The sequence below is a fragment of the Carassius gibelio genome, chromosome A24 (assembly GCF_023724105.1).
Source record: "Carassius gibelio isolate Cgi1373 ecotype wild population from Czech Republic chromosome A24, carGib1.2-hapl.c, whole genome shotgun sequence".
Taxonomy (NCBI): domain Eukaryota; kingdom Metazoa; phylum Chordata; class Actinopteri; order Cypriniformes; family Cyprinidae; genus Carassius; species Carassius gibelio.
The window spans coordinates 847469-868352 of NC_068394.1; the positions used below are offsets into that span (position 1 = coordinate 847469).

The 20884-nt window shown below is 41.3% G+C and overlaps 1 protein-coding gene across 1 annotated transcript in view; it reads left to right on the top strand.

The window, feature by feature from the left end:
- Positions 1–20884, top strand: part of LOC127946330 (tripartite motif-containing protein 16) — a 73832-nt gene that overhangs the window by 50358 nt on the left and 2590 nt on the right. Inside the window, exons 4-6 of the mRNA XM_052542841.1 lie at positions 5373–5532; positions 13259–13306; positions 13512–13645. Coding sequence (XP_052398801.1) covers positions 5373–5532; positions 13259–13306; positions 13512–13645 — 342 coding nt within the window. The remainder of the gene's footprint in view (positions 1–5372; positions 5533–13258; positions 13307–13511; positions 13646–20884) is intronic.

Genomic DNA, 20884 nt, shown 5'->3' on the forward strand with positions numbered 1-20884 from the left:
GTGAGAATAGATGGTGTAAGACTTATTTGAATATTGTGTAAAAAACAGTGATCCAATCAGGTTATCCAGATAGAGAAGTCACTTGATGTTGCCAAGTCTAAATGTGCCATTACCTGATTCACTGATGATCAGATACAAAGTTAATATTTCAATAATTTCACAACACATTTGCATGTGTACTGATTCATCACAATAACTGGAATCCATTTGCAGCTTTATTAGAAACGTGGTCTTAGAAGAAGTGGTCAGTGCACAGGTAAGGCAGTAGAGCAGGGCAGAAAGAATCATAAACAGTTACCAGGCGTGTGGTCAGGGCAGGCGGCAATCAAACTACAACAATAATCCAATATAAGGTTAACAGTCCGAGGTGCAAGCAGCAAAAGATTGGTAACAAAGGCAGGCAGGGTAATAACAATAGGCAGTCCAAAAATACAAGAAACAAACACTCAGAAATGTTCACCAAGGCAAATTCAAGACTTTGCAAAGAGCCTAAGCGTGGGCCTGCTATAAATAGCTGGGTTAATGAGCTTCAGGTGTCAGAGGGTGATCAGTACCAGGCACTGGGCTTATGGGAAATGTAGTGCGGGAGGAATTATCAAAACTCCAGTGGTGGAGCCCACTGATGGCCCAAAGTAATGTAATATAATGTTTAATGCATTTCATAATGTTGATAATTTATATCAATATGGTATGTTTAATGCTAAGTTAAAAACAAGTTTGATAAAAAAAAGCAATCTAAAAGCAGTCAGAATAAATAAACTGAGTGATTTTGTTACTAACTACAGTTTTTATTATATAATATGTGATCAGTAACAAACTACAGTTTGTTAGTAATCCACACAGCACTGCTTAACAGTGGATGGTGGTTGGTCACGTTTTCAAGGCTATTGTCCTGCTTCTTTTTCGCTGGTACTTTTTGAGTGTTTGTCTGAAACTGACATCTAGTTGACATTTCATTATGTAAAGACTCACACACACACCTGTTTTACACACTTCACTCAAACACAAACATAAACACAGGAAACCAGAATCACATGACTTAAAGGAAAGAGAAACTGAAGTGTAGTTGAGCTGTTCTGTGTTGTGTCTCTATTCATGCAGTAAAATGGCAGAAGCCAGCTTTTCTCAGGATGAGTTCATGTGTCCAGTGTGTCTGGATCTCCTGAAGGATCCAGTGACCATCCAGTGTGGACACAGTTACTGTAAGAGTTGTATTACAGACTACTGGGATCAGGAGGGTCAGATGACAATCTACTGCTGCCCTCAGTGCAGAGAGACCTTCAGTCCAAGACCTGTTTTAGCTGGAAACACCATGCTGGCTGAACTGGTGAAGAAACTTAAGAAGAGGAAACGTCCTGCTGACTGTGACGCTGGAGCTGGAGATGTGCAGTGTGACGTCTGTGTTCGAAGAAAATACAAAGCTGTCAGGTCCTGTATGATGTGTCTGAACTCTTACTGTCAGAATCACCTCGAACAACATGAGAGTTGGTTTAAAGGAAAGAGACACAATTTGACTGAAGCCACTGGACGACTGCAGGAGATGATCTGCCAGAAACATGAGAAGCTTCTTGAGGTTTTCTGTCACACAGATCAGAAATGTATTTGTGTGCTGTGTATGGATGACCATAAAAACCACAACACTGTATCAGCTGCAGCACAGAGGACAGAGAAACAGGTTTTTAACACTAGTGATCAAGTTAATACTCAGTGTAATACTCAGACTTCTGTATAGAGCCGGAGATTAATGATGCAGAAACACTTATGATGATTTAGATCCAGTAGTTTTCTGTGAGATTCACTATCATCTATTTGTCCTGCAGAAGCAGCTGAAGGAGAAGCAGAAGACGCTCCAGCAGAGAATCCAGCAGAGAGAGAAAGATCTCCAGCAGCTGAGAGACACTGTGGAGTCTCATAAGGTGAGTCTGGAGAAGAAGAGAAGTTTGTCTCCGTCTCAGTTCAGACTCACTGAAGCTGAATCACTGTGTGTCCTTACAGCGCTCTGCACAGACAGCAGTGGAGGACAGTGAGAGGATCTTTACTGAGCTCATCCGCTCCATTGAGAGAAGCCGCTCTGAGCTGATACGACTGATCAGAGATCAGGAAAAGACTGCAGTGAGTCGAGCTGAAGAACGACTGGAGCGACTGGAGCAGGAGATCAATGATCTGAGGAGGAGAGACGCTGAGCTGGAGCAGCTTTCACACACACATCACATCCAGTTCCTGCAGGTAACACACATCTAGAAGAACAGGATCATAGTGGACTTGAGCAGATCCTGCTGTGACAGAGACTCACAGAGAAACATTTCATGAGTGTCTTATTATATAATCATCATTCAGACTCTCATCTGATCATCTTCTTTTGAAAGAGGCACCACTAAAAATGACTTTCAGCTCTGAAAGTCTCTTTCTCTAAGCTCTTTCTTCTTGAAGATATATGTGGCTGTCAAACACCACTAGCGCCATCACTACCATTCAAAGTCATTTTGAAATTTCTCTAACTGCTCTAAAGTTATAAATGTTCATTATACTCTATGCCTTTCCTAAGCAAATCTGCTCAACCCTACAATCAGGCTCCATTGATGTGCTTGAGCTGTTCAGTGGCAACTCATGTATTTAAAAATAGAAGAGGCACACTAATTGTATTGGTCTCGGATACCTGCCGATTATTATTATTATTATTACTATTATTAGGGGCCAAGCACCGAAGGTGCGTAGGCACCTATTGTAATCGTTGTCTTTATTATTATTCTGCTTCTTCTTCTTCCGCTGCAAGTCTATGGCAGCCCATTGCATGAAAGTTGTATAATTTTGCAAACTGATAGAGGACAGTCCCAACATTAACTATAGCAAATTTGGGTAACACTTTAGAATAAGGTTCCATTAGTTAATGTTAGTTAATGTATTAATTAACATGAACAAACAATGAATAATACATTTATTACTGTATTTATTCATCTTCGTTAATGTTAGTTAATGAAAATGCAGTTATTCATTGTTAGTTCATGGTAATTCACAGTGCATTAACTAATGTTAACAAGCACGACCTTTGATTTAAATAATGCATTAGTAAATGTTGAAATTAACATGAACTAAGACTTATAAATGCTGTAGAAGGATTGTTCTTGCTTAGTTCATGTTAACGAAAGTAGTTAACTAACATTAACTAATGGATCCTTATTCTAAAGTGTTACCCAAATTTGAAGTCTCTAACTCCAACTCTCTAGCACCACCACTTGTCCAAAGTTTCAATATTTTTATTCGAATAACTTTTGATCCGTAAGCCAGAAAATGAAATTTCTTTTTTCCTCTGAATCCTTGGCTCATGCCAAGTCGAATGAACCCCAAAAATCGCAAGGTTTAGTTTTTTCGCTATTTTACATTTTTTAAAAAAACTACTTTTTCGAACTCGTCCTAGACAGTTAGTCTGATTTTCATGAAAATTGGCTCTGATCATCTTCAGACCATGCTGGCAAAAAGTTATGGAATTCAAGTTGATTCGTACAACCGTTCTTGATTGACACGTTAATAAACTTGACGAAAAGCATGCAAAAATTTGTGTAAGGCTATATCTCGGCAACGGTGAGGCATATTGAGACCAAACTTGGTGTGTCTTATAATAAGCATGGCGACGCAGCGCCACCTAGTGGTCAGGAGATGTGAAAAATGCATATTTTGGCTTATAACTTCTGAATGCTTTGGCCAAAAATCACACAACTGGTCTCTTTAGATTCAGTGAGTCATGTCGAGTTGAATGATATCCAATTTTCCCGTGTCAGCCATTTTAGGCATCGGCCATTTTGAATTATGTTTTAAAATACTGTATTTTTTGAATGCAGCATTGTATCGTTACGAAAATAATTACAAAAATCTTCGGCTCCATGCACTGAATGTACTCAAAAAGTTTGGTGGCAGTGCCACCTTGTGGTCTAGAGTTATAATTAAATATCACAAAAATGTTAATAACATTTGAATAAATTAGACTATTAAAATGAAAATGGTCTCCCTATATTCTTTGGGTCATGCTGAGAGCATAACTATCAATTATGTGAAAATTGTCCATACTTCCTGTCCGCCATTTTGATTAATGTTGAAAACCTACTTTTTCAAACTCCCCCTAGACCGTTGTGATGACCAAATGTGATGTGGATCATCTTCAGAACATGCTGGTAAAAAGTTATGGATTTCGTGTCTATATACGAAACGGTTCTCATTTAGCGCATCAACTAATTTGCTGGAAGGGTGCCAAAATGCATTTGAGGCTGTATCTCTGCAACGCTTTGACATATTTGCACCAAACTTTTTATGTGTCATCGTCACCTCACATTGACCATGCCAGATAAATTTGGTAGCAGAGCCACCTATTGGTCAAGTGTAATAAACCATTAATTAATCATGAATAATTACACAAAGGCTTATAACTTTTAAATGCATTAGCCTATTACAATGAAACTGGTTTATGCCGATAACATAGATACCTAATATGCCAGATTAAGCTGAACTTCCTGTCCGCCATTTTGATTCATATTGAAAACCTACTTGCGAACTCCTCATCAACTGTTGTGCGATTTTCACCAGAATTTAATCAGATGATCTTTAGACTGCGCTGACAAAAATGTTATGGATTTTGTGTCGATACACAAAACCGTTTTTGCATACCACCACGATGAATTTGAGGCATCATGCCAATATGACACTTCAGCCTATATCGCTGCAATGCTTTGGCATATTGACACCAAACTTTGTGTGTGCCATTGTCATCTCTCACAGAACACGCAAAAAATGATTTGATAACAGCGCCACCTCTTGGTCAAAAGTGTTTAGCCACTTAATCATATTACTAGTGGTTGTGTTTATGATTTTTAAGCCATTTCAATTACAATCATCCTAAAATTACTGTAATTGCTCACTGCTGCATTTGGTGTGGTCCTTCATGTCATGCTTAGCTCCTAAATTTGCCGGTGGAGTGCTTGGCCCCGTAATTGCTGCTTGCAACTATATTTATTATTATTATTATTATTATTATTATTATTTGCTTAACTAAAAATGGCTTTTTGGTTGCTTTTAGTAAGAAACCTCAAAATCATGGTGAAGCAGTGCCTTCCCTGCCTCCCCCGACGAGCCACCACTGGAGCTGTTAGATGGAGATTGATGATTTTAGCAGATCTTTATCCAAACTATTTCCTAGAAGTTTCACATATAGTGTGAGTGGCAAATACTAGAATCTGTAGCTCTAATGTGATATAATGAATATGAGAAGAATGAAGCTGATGCAGTGAAAGTGCTGGATTGAGGTGAGTTACTAAAGATCAAGTCAACAAGAGCCGCACAACTCTGATGTTTGATGTCTGAGTTTGATTTCCTGTTTTCTGTAGAGTTTCCAGTCTCTCTCAGCACCTCCTGAATCTACAGACGTAAATGATGATCCCTTCAGTTGTCTTGTCTCTTTTGATGATCTGAGAGAATCTGTCCGTCAGCTGAGAGACAAACTGGAGGATTTCTGCAAAGAGGAGCTCAAGAAGATCTCAGACAGAGGTAAAGTCCTGGGGTCTCATTTATAAAACTCTCCGTAGATTTCAATCTAAAATTTCACTTAGACACAAAAGCTATACGTCAGAACCTGCACAGAAATGCGAACGTTCATCTCCACCTCATCTCCTCCCCGAAATCACCAAATATGGAGCTTACAACACCTGGTCTTACTATGCATAACCTCATCTGCATATCATTTCCATTTGAATTCCCATGCACGTGACACCATGATTAACATGGAGACAGTAGGTAAATAGTATCCTAGCTATGTTTTAGAATAAATATATAAAAATATCCATAAAAACAACATTTATTGTTGAGAAGAAACAGTCGAGCAACATAGAAGGACAGCAGCTTGTGAGTGTTTTGTCTTGTTTTCTCATCAGACTAGTGTGTGTGATCATCATTGCTAGGAAAGTTTTTGTTTTGGTTTAAATTGTGTGTGTCTTACCGTGGTTAATACGTGCTGAAAGTGGCGCTTGGTTTTGCGTTTGCCTATCGCGGGACTGCCTGTTTTCGATCTGCTAAATAGTGAGGCGTGTCCAGCTGACTTCAATCACAGGTAATCAGGCTAATACAAAACACTAGGTTTCACCGCGGCAGCGGTCGCGGCAACCCTCGTGTGAAGCCTCCTCGTGTGAAGACCGACGAGTGTAAAGACAATAGACTCTACCTGCGCGACTCCACCGAGCAAGGACACCGACAGGGCACCTGAGTATTGCTTTTCTCTTTTTTAGCACTCTTTGTATAGTTTGCTCTCAAATATATCTTACACTTGTAGTCACTATGTGCTTTCAGATCTCTACTATCACTACTAACACTCGGAGAGCACGCTATGTACGTCGCAGGAAGGCCTGTCTGACAAACCTACGCCATGTCCCTCTGACCTCTACTACTATGCTCTCTATTCCAGTTGGTCTCTGGAACTGCCAGTCTGCAGTTAACAAAGCAGACTTCATTTCCTCTATTGCTACCCATTCCGGTCTCAACCTCATGGCACTGACAGAGACTTGGATCAAACCTGAAGATACTGCCACCCCTGCAGCCCTCTCCACTAATTTCACTTGTTCCCACACTGAGGGTACCACTGGGAGGGGTGGAGGTACGGGTCTCCTTATATCCAAAGAATGGAAATTTGATCTTCAGCCATCACCTACAGGTACTGGTTCATTTGAATCACATGCCATTACTGTAACCCACCCTGTTAAAATCCACTTTGTGGTCATTTATCGTCCTCCAGGTCAACTGGGAAACTTCTTGGAGGAGTTGGATGTGCTGCTATCAAACTTTCCTGAAGATGGTACTCCTCTGGTACTGCTTGGCGACTTCAACATCCACTTAGATAAACCCCAGGCTGCTGACTTCAAAACTCTGCTCACCTCATTTGATCTCAAGCTCATGTCCACTACAGCGACTCACAAATCGGGCAACCAACTTGACCTCATCTACACGCGTGGTTGCTCTGTGGACACCTCTTCAGTTGCTCCACTGCACACCTCAGACCACTTCCTCATTACTGCTAACCTAGCACTTACTCCTGAAGTGGCACACACTCCAACGCAGGTCACCTTTCGACGGAACCTACGCTCACTCTCTCCATCTCGCCTATCTGCTGTGGTTTCATCCTCTCTTCCACCATTCTCTCAGTTTTCTGCTCTGGACACGAACAGTGCTACGGACACTCTTTGCTCCACTTTAACATCTTGCTTGGACAACTTTTGCCCACTGGTGTCTAGACCAGCACGCACTGCCCCATCTGCCCCCTGGCTGTCCGAGGTTCTCCGTGAACATCGCTCTAAACTCAGGGCTGCAGAGAGGAAATGGCAGAAATCAAAAAACTCTACGGACCTCAGTGTGTATCAATCACTCCTCTCTTCCTTCTCTGCAAAGGTCTTAACAGCTAAAACATCCTACTACCACAACAAAATTAACAGCTGCTGTGACGCTCGGACACTATTCAAGACTTTCTCTTCTCTTCTTAATCCGCCGCCTCCACCTCCTCCATCGACTCTTACAGCGGACGACTTTGCAACTTTCTTCACAAATAAGACGAGATCCATCAGTGAACAATTCTCCACACCACAGACTGAGGAAAACTTCACAATGACTGATGCACACTCTTTATCCTCCTTCTCCCCACTCTCAGAGATGGACGTCTCCAAAATTCTCCTGTCCAATCATCCTACTACTTGTCCACTTGATCCTATCCCCACTCACCTCCTTCAAGCGATCTCTTCTTCAGTCATACCTTCACTTACTCACATTATCAACTCCTCTCTTCAATCTGGAACATTTCCCTTAGCATTCAAGCAGGCTCGGGTAAGCCCACTGCTCAAGAAACCATCTCTAAATCCAGCACTTCTTGAAAACTACAGACCGGTATCCCTTCTTCCATTCATTGCAAAGACACTTGAGCGGGCTGTGTTCAACCAGATTTCTATGTTCCTTGGACAGAACAACCTCCTGGACAGCAACCAATCTGGCTTCAAAAGTGGCCACTCAACTGAGACTGCTCTGCTCTCAGTTACTGAAGCCCTGCGGCTAGCAAGAGCAGCTTCAAAATCCTCGGTACTCATCTTACTGGACCTGTCTGCTGCTTTTGACACTGTTAATCACCAGATTCTCCTGTCCACCCTCAGAAAGATGGGAATCTCTGGAACTGCTCTCCTGTGGGTTAAGTCCTACCTCTCTGACAGATCCTTCAGTGTGTCTTGGAGGGGTGATGTTTCAAAGTCACACCACCTTGCTACTGGGGTTCCTCAGGGCTCAGTACTTGGACCACTTCTCTTCTCCATCTACATGACATCTTTAGGATCTGTCATTCAGAAGCATGGCTTTTCTTATCACTGCTATGCTGATGACACCCAACTCTACTTCTCATTCCAGCCTGATGACCCGACGGTAGCTGCTCGCATTTCAGCCTGTCTGAGTGACATTTCCCGCTGGATGAATGACCATCACCTTCAGCTTAACCTTACAAAGACTGAACTACTGGTGATTCCAGCTAACCCATTGATTCATCACAACTTCTCTATACAGCTGGGCTCATCAACCATAACTCCTTCGAGGACAGCCAGAAACCTAGGAGTTGTGATGGATCATCAGTTAAGCTTCACTGACCACATTGCTACAACGACCCGGTCCTGCAGGTTTGCCTTATACAACATTAGGAAGATTAGACCCTTCCTGTCAGAGCAAGCAACCCAACTTCTTGTCCAAGCTCTTGTTCTCTCCAGACTGGACTATTGTAATGCTCTCCTGGCGGGCCTTCCTGCATGTACTGTCAAGCCTCTGCAAATGATCCAGAATGCAGCAGCGAGGGTTGTCTTCAATGAGCCAAAAAAAGCTCATGTTACTCCCCTCCTCATCAGGTTACACTGGCTACCAGTAGCTGCTCGCATCAAATTCAAGGTACTGATGCTTTCCTACAAGACAACCACTGGCACGGCACCAACTTACCTAAACTCACTGGTTAAATCCTATGTGCCCTCCAGAAGCTTGCGCTCTGCAAGTGAACAACGCCTTGTGGTGCCATCCCAAAGAAATTCAAAATCACTCTCACGGACCTTTTCCTGGACTGTGCCCAGCTGGTGGAATGACCTCCCAATCTCAATTCGTACAGCGGAGTCTTTACTCACTTTCAAGAAACATCTAAAGACTCATCTTTTTCGCCTGCACTTAACCTACTAACACCAGTACTTTTCCTCTTCTTGTCTTTTTCATTTAATTAAAAAAAAAAAAAAAAAAAAAAAAAAAATACCTGGCTATGCGTTCTATACTAGACTAACTGAGACTTGTCATGGCACTTGTATTCTGTTGTTGTTCTCTTGTTGACCTGACTGCTTCTATTGTTCTCATTTGTAAGTCGCTTTGGATAAAAGCGTCTGCTAAATGATTAAATGTAAATGTAAATGTAAACATGGTTTTAAAGGGTTAGTTCACCCAAATAGCAAAATTATGTCATTAATAACTTTCCCTCATTTTGTTCCAAACCAGTATGACCTCCATTTATCTTTGGAACACAGTTTAAGATATTTTAGATTTAGTCAGAGAGCTCTCAGTCGCTCCATTGAAGCTTTATGAATGGTAATCTGTCCATGTCAAGAAAGGTTAGAAAAACATCATCAAAGTAGTCGATGTGACATCAAAGGGTCAGTTAGAACTTTTTGAAGCATCAAAAATAAATTTTGGTCCAAAAATAGCAAAAACTACAACTTTATTCAGCATTGTCTTCTCTTCCGTGTTTATTGTGAGAGAGTTCAAAACAAAGCTGTTCGTGATATCCGGTTTGCGAATTAATCATTCGATGTTTTTGAACCAGTAAACCAAATCGAACTGAATCGTTTAAAATGGTTCACATCTCCTATACGCATTAATCTACAAATGACTTTAGCTGTGAACCTTTTTAATGTGGCTGACACTCCCTCTGAGTTCAAACAAACCAATATCCCGGAGTAATTCATTTACTCAAACAGTACACTGACTGAACTGTTGTGAAGAGAGAACTGAAGATGAACACCGAGCCAGATAATGACTCACTCTTGAGTCAAGAACCGTTTCTGTCAGACACGTCCGATTCGAGAACCGAGGAGCTGATGATATTGCGCATGTGTGATTCAGCGTGAAGCAGACTGACACACAGAGTATCTAAACCGAACTGATTCTTTTGGTGATTGATTCTGAACTGATTCTGTGCTAATGTTATGAGCGTGGGTAAACCGAAGGCTTGAATAAAGGGCAATTATCACCAATGACGCCATTACATCGAGAGCAAAAGAACAGGTAAACATTTTTCTTCAACTGGTTTATTGAATCGAACTGTCCGAAGGAAGTACTGGTGATCTGAAAACCGATGCAATCGGTTCTTGACTCGTGAACGAGTCAATGTTTTGTTCATTATCTGGATTGGCTCGGTGTTCATCTTCAGTTCTCTCTTCACAGCAGTTCAGTCAGTGTACTGTTTGAGTAAATGAATTACTCCGGGATATTGGCTTGTTTTAACTCAGAGGGAGTGTCAGACACATTAAAAAAGTTAACAGCTAAAGTCATTTGTAGATTAATGCGTATAGGAGATGTGAACCATTTGAAACGATTCAGTTCGATTTGGTGAACTGGTTCAAAAAGATCCGGTTACATCGAATGATTCGTTCGTGAAGCGGATATCACAAACTGCTTTGTTTTGAACTTTCTCTCACAACAGACACGAAAGAGAAGACAATCCTGAATAAAGATTTTGCTATTTTTGGACCAAAATGTTTTTGCGATGTTTCAAAAAATTCTAACTGACCCTCTGATGTCACATGGACTACTACGTTTTTCTTACCTTTCTGGACATGGACAGTAGACCGTTCACACAGCTTCAATGGAGGGACTGAGAGCTCTAAATCGAAAATATCTTAAACTGTGTTCCAAAGATAAACGGAGGTCTTACAGGTTTGGAACAACATGGGGGTAAGTTATTAATGACATAATTTTGCTATTTGGGTGAACTATCCCTTTAAGTAGTTCTCGGATATATTTTAGATGATCTCATTCTTTTACACTGACCAAACAGAATTTCAATTATTTTAAACAATTCAAATCAAATTAAATGCATGCAGTTTTGCTGATACAATAAAAATATTTTAGCTATTTTAGTGGAAAAAGATAAGCCCATATTTATTGCAGTGTATTGTCTGATTTGGCGCATCACCCACAAAGTATTGTATAAAGGAAACATGTAAATTTTCCCATTTTCTCCTAGTTATGTCCTTCAGATATATAATTTTTCATAATGTTGTAAAGATGACTTTACACAACATTAACACCTCTGTCCAGCAGTGTCCACCATAATATCACAGTAAATGTGCGTCATCAATCATTGTTCTCGCTAAAATATTTATCATAACATGTGATCTGTGTAGTTTAAAGTTTAATTATTGTGCACCTATAGCACTCCTCGTTGTCATAAAATAACATCACAGGAAAATTATGTTTATTGTTAATTAAATTATGTAATTACAAACCCGATTCCAAAAAAGTTGGCACATTGTGCAAATTGTGAGTAAAAAAAGGAATGGAATAATTTACAAATTTCATAAACATATTTTATTCACGATAAAATATAGATAAAATATCAAATGTTGAAGATTAGACATTTTGAAATTTTATGCCAAATATTGGCTCATTTTGGATTTCATGAGAGCTAAATATTTCAAAAAAGTTGGGACAGGTAGCAATAAGAGGCCGGAAAAAAAGTTAAATGTTCATACAAGAAACAGCTGGAGGACCAATTTGCAACTTATTAGGTCAATTGGCAACATGACTGGGTATAAAAAGAGCTTCTCAGAGTGGGAGTGATTATCAGAAGTCAAGATGGGCAGAGGATCACCAATTCCCCCAATGCTGCAACGTGAAATAATGGAGCAATATCAGAAAGGAGTTTCTCAGAGGAAAATTGCAAAGAGTTTGATATTATCATCATCTACAGTGCATAATATCATCCAAAGATTCAAAGAATCTGGAACAATCTCTGTGCGTAAGGGTCAAGGCCGGAAAACCATACTGGATGCCTGTGATCTTCAGCCCTTAGACAGCACTGCATCACATACAGGAATGATACTGTAATGGAAATCACAACATGGGCTCAGGAATACTTCCAGAAAACATTGTCTGTGAACACAATCCACCGTGGCATTCTCTGTTGCAGTCCATTTAAAATGGACTGTGGCAAAGCGGAAAACTTTTCTGTGGTCAGACGAATCTTAAGAATTTTAAGTTCTTTTTTAAAAACGAGACGCCATGTCATTCTGACTTAAGAGGACAAGGACAACCCAAGTTGTTATCAGCGCTCCGTTCAGAAGCCTGTATCTCTGATGGTGTGGGGTTGCATGAGTGTGTGTGGCATGGGCAGCTTACACATCTGGAAAGGAACCATCAGTGCTGAAAGATATATCCAAGTTCTAGAACAACATATGCTCCCATCCATACGTCATCTCTTTCAGGGAAGACCTTGCATTTTCCAACATAACAATGCCAGACCACATACTGCATCAATTACAGCATCATGGCTGCGTAGAAGAAGGATCCAGGTACTGAAATGGCCAGCCTGCAGTCCAGATCTTTCACCCATAGAAAACATTTGGCGCTTAATAAAGAGGAAGGTGCGACAAAGAAGACCTAAGACAGTTGAGCAACTAGAAGCCTGTATTAGACAAGAATGGGACAACATTCCTATTCCTAAATTTGAGCAACTTGTCTCCTCAGTCCCTAGACATTTGCAGACTGTTATAAAAAGCCACACGGTGGTAAACATGGCCTTGTCCCAACTTTTTTGAGATGTGTTGATGCCATGAAATTTAAAATCAACTTATTTTCCCCTTATAATTATACATTTTCTAGGTTTAAACATTTGATATGTCATCTATGTTGTATTATGAATAAATTAGTGACATTTGAAACTTCCACATCATTGCATTCTGTTTTTATTCACAATTTCTACAGTGTCCCAATTTTTTGGGAATCGGGTTTATTTTTTATAAATCACGATATGTGCGTGGAAAATTATGTACGTATATATTATACCCATTTTGTGTGTACGCAACGTTTATAAATGAGACCACTGGAGATTCATCCGCTCTCACAAATGAGTCCATCATCATCTCATATCATGAATAAAGTATTAGAAATGTCTTAGGAATGGATGCAGGATCATGAGAATCACTCTGTTCATGTCTGTTGATTTCCACAGACACAATCACCAACATTGTTCCCAGAACCAGGGACGACTTCCTACAATGTAAGTCAGTAAGAAAACAAGCAGAAAAAGTGTGTTCATGTTCTTCCTGTAGAATGTGAAAGAAGAGTTTTATAACTGATGAAGATGGTAATGATGATTTGCACTGATATCTGGTCATCTGTACTGAGACACTGATGATACACTGAACATGAAGAGATCAAACAGATTCATAATTCCTGATTCTGATGTGTTTTATCTCCATCAGATTCCCGTCAGTTCACTCTGGATCTGAACACAGTGAATAAACGCCTCCGTCTCTCTGAGAACAACAGAGTTATTACTAACACTGGCACAGTCCAGCCGTATCCTGATCATCCAGACAGATTTGATGTGAATCAGGTGTTGTGTAGAGAGAGTGTGTGTGGACGCTGTTACTGGGAGATTGAGTGGAGTGGAGGTGTTCGTATAGCAGTGTCATATAAGAGCATCAGCAGGAAGGGATTGGATAATAAAGGTTTGTTTGGATATAATGATCAGTCCTGGAGTTTGGACTACACTTCTCCCAGATACTCATTTGGACACAATAACATATGGACTGATCTCCCTGTGAAGTCCATCATCAGTAGAATAGGAGTGTTTGTGGATCACAGAGCAGGAACTCTGTCCTTCTACAGCGTCTCTGACACAATGAACCTCATCCACACAGTCCAGACCACATTCACTCAGCCGCTCTATCCTGGGTTTTTGGTTGGTTCTGGATCATCAGTGACACTTTGTTGATGAATCAGAATAGATTGGCGTGATATTTTCCCATAATGCTTTGAGCTGCATGATAAATTAGTAACAATGAGATGCTATAGAGTCTCTTTTTTTTCTTCATGAAATTAATTGTTTAAATTACATGACATAATTAATTTTTTTTGCACCATATAATGACACAATTTAATTTAATTTGCAACATATAATCATTGCTGTTAATAATGTTCATTGTCTGTTTGATTTTGTCTTTAACTGAATTTTACCGTACATTTCTGCCATATGTACATCAATTTGACGTAGTCACTACTGACAAGCTACTACTGAATATATTATAGAAACTTAATTTCCTGTAAAGCTACTATGAAATAATCTGTATTGTGAAAAGCGCTACACAAATAAACTTGAATTGAATTAATACTGCAGCTGAACGTCTGTCAGTGACATAACATGTCGTAATAAATATGTGTAATAAATCCTCATAAAGACAGTAAGATTAATGCTTGCACACTTGATTTGATTTCCTGGTGCTTAATTTAAGAATCTTTACCTAGAATTCGTCCTAATAGTGTACGTTCACACAAAAGCTAGATTCTGTGTACGCACAAACGTTTTCATATTTATAAAACCATTCGCACATCACAACCTGCGCAAAAATCCTTTTATTAATGCCTGTTGGAGAAAGATTGTGCGTACTTGCATTTCTTCCCCATCTCCTCCCTGAAATCACTATGTATGGAGCTTGCAACGTGTAGTTTTACTATGCATAACCTCATCTGCATATCATTGCCAGGCATATTCCCATCTATGTGACACCATGTGTAACTCCATCAAAGGAACAAGACATTAGGGAAATACGGACTATAAATGCCATTTCTGCCAACAATTTACATTTCTAAAAATTCTAAAATGCTTCATTTCATTGTTCTCACTAAAAATATTTTCACATAACGTGAGATCTGCAATTTATTTTATTTAAAAAATAGCACATCCACTACAAATATGTCTATTCATATAATCTTTAACCCCTGCATATTGACTGTTTGTGATCTCAGTGCTCATCTCCATTAATGAGTGTCATTTTTAATCGAATTATTTAAAATCTAAAGGAAAACAGTTTAAAATAATTCATTGTTTTGCTCACTGTAGTAAAAGTGTGCGTACGCATGGGTCAGAGATTGTGGGCAGATGCGCAAATCTTCCCATCAACTTTGTAATTATAAATCCCGTCTTTTGCGTAGGAAGTGGCCTGTTTTGTGCTTACACAATGTGAGACCCCTGGTCTGAACACACAAAGATCCAGCGGCTTTCCTAAAGGACCTTGGCCAAGTATGGACCCTGTCGACCAGCTACTCAAATTGCGACGGGGAGTTCACCTATTGAGGAGTATATCACTCAGTCCTGTGAGTTATCTTTTAGGATACCTTTTGATGAGGTTTCATTAAAAGACATATTTCGTTATGGACTAAATGAATCTATAAGATCACGGATGTGTAGCTTTGAAACACTGTGTCTTCATCATATCAAGTGAACTTTAGTAACTGTTGGTTCTGGAAGTCTTGACCAAATATTTCAAACCTGTAATCATTATTTTCTGTAAATTAAATATTGATTATAAAACAGTTCATAAAACTGAGTGAATAATAGATTGCCCAGCTAGAATTTTTTTGTTCTAAAATTGTTCTAAGAACATCACCATGCATTGTTCTAAAAATGTTTTTAGCAGGTAGTTTTATTTTTGCAAACGATCCCTGATCTCCTGAAATGGATCGGTTGTGCTCATGGTGCCGTTACTGTTTAGGTCTGGACTTCTCTTATGGTATGTAGACTCGGAGAAAGGGAAATATAGAAACAGATGTTACATTTTCATCACGGAGCACACAAGCAGGTGAGAATAGATGGTGTAAGACTTATTTGAATATTGTGTAAAAAACAGTGATCCAATCAGGTTATCCAGATAGAGAAGTCACTTGATGTTGCCAAGTCTAAATGTGCCATGTCCTGATTCACTGATGATCAGATACAAAGTTAATATTTCAGTAATTTCACAACACATTTGCATGTGTACTGATTCATCACAATAACTGGAATCCATTTGCAGCTTTATTAGAAACGTGGTCTTAGAAGAAGTGGTCAGTGCACAGGTAAGGCAGTGGAGCAGGGCAGAAAGAATCATAAACAGTTACCAGGCGTGTGGTCAGGGCAGGCGGCAATCAAACTACAACAATAATCCAATATAAGGTTAAAAGTCCGAGGTGCAAGCAGCAAAAGATTGGTAACAAAGGCAGGCAGGGTAATAACAATAGGCAGTCCAAAAATACAAGAAACAAACACTCAGAAATGTTCACCAAGGCAAATTCAAGACTTTGCAAAGAGCCTAAGCGTGGGCCTGCTATAAATAGCTGGGTTAATGAGCTTCAGGTGTCAGAGGGTGATCAGTACCAGGCACTGGGCTTATGGGAAATGTAGTGCGGGAGGAATTATCAAAACTCCAGTGGTGGAGCCCACCGATGGCCCAAAGTAATGTAATATAATGTTTAATGCATTTTATAATGTTGATAATTTATATCAATATGGTATGTTTAATGCTAAGTTAAAAACAAGTTTGATAAAAAAAAAAAAAAAAAAAGCAGTCAGAATAAATAAACTGAGTGACTTTGTTACTAACTACAGTTTTTATTATATAATATGTGATCAGTAACAAACTACAATTTGTTAGTAATCCACACAGAACTGCTTAACAGTGGATGGTGGTTGGTCACGTTTTCAAGGCTATTGTCCTGCTTCTTTTTCGCTGGTACTTTTTGAGTGTTTGTCTGAAACTGACATCTAGTAGACATTTCATTATGTACAGACTCACACACACACCTGTTTTACACACGTCACTCAAACACAAACATAAACACAGGAAACCAGAATCACATGACTTAAAGGAAAGAGAAACTGAAGTGTAGTTGAGCTGTTCTGTGTTGTGTCTCTATTCATGCAGTAAAATGGCAGAAGCCAGCTTTTCTCAGGATGAGTTCATGTGTCCAGTGTGTCTGGATCTCCTGAAGGATCCAGTGACCATCCAGTGTGGACACAGTTACTGTAAGAGTTGTATTACAGACTACTGGGATCAGGAGGGTCAGATGACAATCTACTGCTGCCCTCAGTGCAGAGAGACCTTCAGTCCAAGACCTGTTTTAGCTGGAAACACCATGCTGGCTGAACTGGTGAAGAAACTTAAGAAGAGGAAACGTCCTGCTGACTGTCCCGCTGGAGCTGGAGATGTGCAGTGTGACGTCTGTGTTCGAAGAAAATACAAAGCTGTCAGGTCCTGTATGATGTGTCTGAACTCTTACTGTCAGAATCACCTCGAACAACATGAAAGTTGGTTTAAAGGAAAGAGACACAATTTGACCGAAGCCACTGGACGACTGCAGGAGATGATCTGCCAGAAACATGAGAAGCTTCTTGAGGTTTTCTGTCACACAGATCAGAAATGTATTTGTGTGCTGTGTATGGATGACCATAAAAACCACAACACTGTATCAGCTGCAGCACAGAGGACAGAGAAACAGGTATTTAAAACTAGTGATCAAGTTAATACTCAGTGTAATACTCAGACTTCTGTATAGAGCCGGAGATTAATGATGCAGAAACACTTATGATGATTAGTGCCAGTAGTTCTCTGTGAGATTCACTACCATCTATTTGTCCTGCAGAAGCAGCTGAAGAAGACACAGAAGACGCTCCAGCAGAGAATCCAGCAGAGAGAGAAAGATCTCCAGCAGCTGAGAGACACTGTGGAGTCTCATAAGGTGAGTCTGGAGAAGAAGAGAAGTTTGTCTCCGTCTCAGTTCAGACTCACTGAAGCTGAATCACTGTGTGTCCTAACAGCGCTCTGCACAGACAGCAGTGGAGGACAGTGAGAGGATCTTTACTGAGCTCATCCGCTCCATTGAGAGAAGCCGCTCTGAGCTGGTACAACTGATCAGAGATCAGGAAAAGACTGCAGTGAGTCGAGTTGAAGGACGACTGGAGCGACTGGAGCAGGAGATCAATGATCTGAGGAGGAGAGACGCTGAGCTGGAGCAGCTTTCACACACACATCACATCCAGTTCCTGCAGGTAACACAGATCTAGAAGAACAGGATCATAGTGGACTTGAGCAAGTGCATTATTATACCATTTTTTGTTATTATGTGTTATTATGGTCATCATCTTTTAAAAAAGACACCACTTACAAATGGCTATCAGCTTTGGAAATCTCTTAGAAATCATTTCTCTGAGCTCTTTCTTCTGGAACATAAATTCAGCTGTCAAACACCACTTTCGCCCCCAACAGCTCAAAGTTCAACTAACTTTTCAACTTTTTAAAAGTTAGATCATGTGATCTTCAATGCTGATCAAATTTATTTTTATTTGCCTGGATGATGAATTTGATCATGGTGTATTAGTAAACACTTCCACAAGGATTTCAGACAAAAATGTGTTTATTTGATCGGGTCTTAAAGGGATGGTTCACCCAAAAAATGAGTTCAGATGTCTGTCTGAAATATCTTGAATCGGCTCGAATGGAGTTTTGCAAAGAGCCTCTATCACCACAACCAAGTCCCATGGGGGACCGCAGAGGAAACGTGTAACTAAGGGGTGTCTTCCCAAAGACTGACCATCGAGAGGGACATGGTAGGCCGCAATGGCCGCCACGTAAACCTTCAGCGTGGAGTGGGTCAACCCTGCAGAGAGCCTGGCCTGTAGCAACTCAAGAACTGTACCAATTGGGCAGTTAGCTGGGTCTAGCTGGCGGTCTCTGCACCATGAGGTAAAGAGTTTCCACCTCAGGGTCTACAGTTTTCTCGTTGAGGGAGCTCTGGCTTGGAGGATGGTCTCAACAACCTCGGTTGAGAGACCGGATGCTATGAGTTGTGCCTCCTCAGGGGCCACACCCACAATTTACACAACCCCGGGCGAGGGTGAATTATCGTACCCTGCGTCTGAGAGAGTAGGTCTGTCCTGATTGGTATCTCCCATGGTGAGCCGTCGAGGAACAAGACCAGATCTGCGAACTCTGAACTAGAGAGAACCAAAGGGGACATTGTGATGTCTCTTGAGTAGCAAAGACATCTACTTGAGCTCTGCCAAAAATTCTCCATATCTGGTTCACCACCTCGGGTTGAAGTTTCCATTCCACGGGCCTCGGCCCCTGCCTCGACAGTATGTCTGCTCCCATATTTAATTTCCCAGGAATATACACTGCTCTTAATGAGAGGAGTTTGCCCTGGGACCACATAAGGATATGGTGCACCAGCTTGTACAAGGGGCACGAACGCAGACCTCCCTGGTGGTTGATGTAAGAGACCACCGATGAGTTGTTGGTGGGCACCAACACATAGTGACCCCTTAGGTCTGGGAGGAAGTGCTGCAGTGCACGATAAACTGCTAGTATCTCTAGACAATTGATATGCCATGTCGGATGGCGACCTCTCCACAGATCACGTGCAGGGTGGCCACTCATGATCGCACCCCAACCAAAGAGGGATGCATCCATTGCTAGTATTACATGGCGACAAGGAGCTCCAACCACCGGGCCCTGATTCGAGAACCAAGGTTTCTTCCACATTTCCAAGGCACGGAGGCAAACCCAGCTCCCTCATATGTGCGAGAACGACATCTCGATGTCAAGCCGCAACCTGCTCTGACTGAGCTAAAATCAACCAATCGTCGATATAGTTGAGAATGCGGCTGCCCTGCATGCGCAGAGGAACCAGAGCCACATCTACACATTTCGTGAACCTGCGGGGCGAGAGTGCAAGGCCGAAGGGAAGTACTCGATATTGTTAAGCTTTGCCCCCAAAAGCGAACCTCAGAAACTTCCTGTGTTGTGGAAGGATGGATATGTGGAAGTATGCATCTTTGAGATCTATTGTGACAAACCAGTCCTTGGACCTGATCTGAGCTACAACATGTGTGGTCGTGAGCATTTTGAACTTCAGTCTCATAACTGATCAATTTAAGACCCGCTGATCTATGGTCGGACGCAACCCCCCATCCTTCTTTGGAACTATGATATACCGGCTGAAGAACCCGGACTCCCTGTCTTGAGGAGGGGACCACCTCGATGGCCTCCTTCCCTAACAGGGTTTTCACTTCTTTTTCCATAACCAGAGCCTGCTCAGGGCCTACTATCGTCGGAGTAACCCCGTTGAAAATTGGCGGTGTAGAGCCGAACTGAATACGGTAGCCTTTTTCTACTGTGTGCAGGACCCATTAAGATACATTTGGCAGTAGTTTCCACGCTGCTAAATAATCTACTAAGGGAATCAGTCTATCAAGACTGACCTCTGGTGTAAGAGGCCCACGCAGGGGCGGCGAGCATCTCATCGGCAGAAGATACTGAGAGCGAGGCTAGCGTGCCCTGGAACACTGGCAGGGTTGGCAGACCGGCCCTTAGAGGGGGCTGAGGCGAGAAGGGCACCATGTACTGCGGTGTACACCGCTCTACCCCAGCAGAGGCTGCCCTCTGAAGCCCTGACCTTCTGTTGGCCGAGGACTTCTTGGCTTCAATAACTGCCCTAAGATCTTGTCTAAGTCCTCGGCCGAGAGCCTTGTTTTTGAGCCTCTCTGTACGAGGAGCTGGTATGTGGCTGGCGCCCAGATGCCCCGAGAGAGCGACGAGGGAGGAACTTATGGAACGCTGCCGCTTGTTTGCGTGCTTCCTGAAACCTGTCGACGACAGTACTGACTGCGTCGCCGAACAGGCCAGAAGGCTGGATTGGGGCATCCATAATACAGACCCTCATAATACAGAGTCTCGATCTTTCATTTCGGACAGGGTCAGCCATAAATGTTTCTCCGCGGCCACCATAGCTGCTTGCTTCGCTGCAGTTCTGCTGCTTT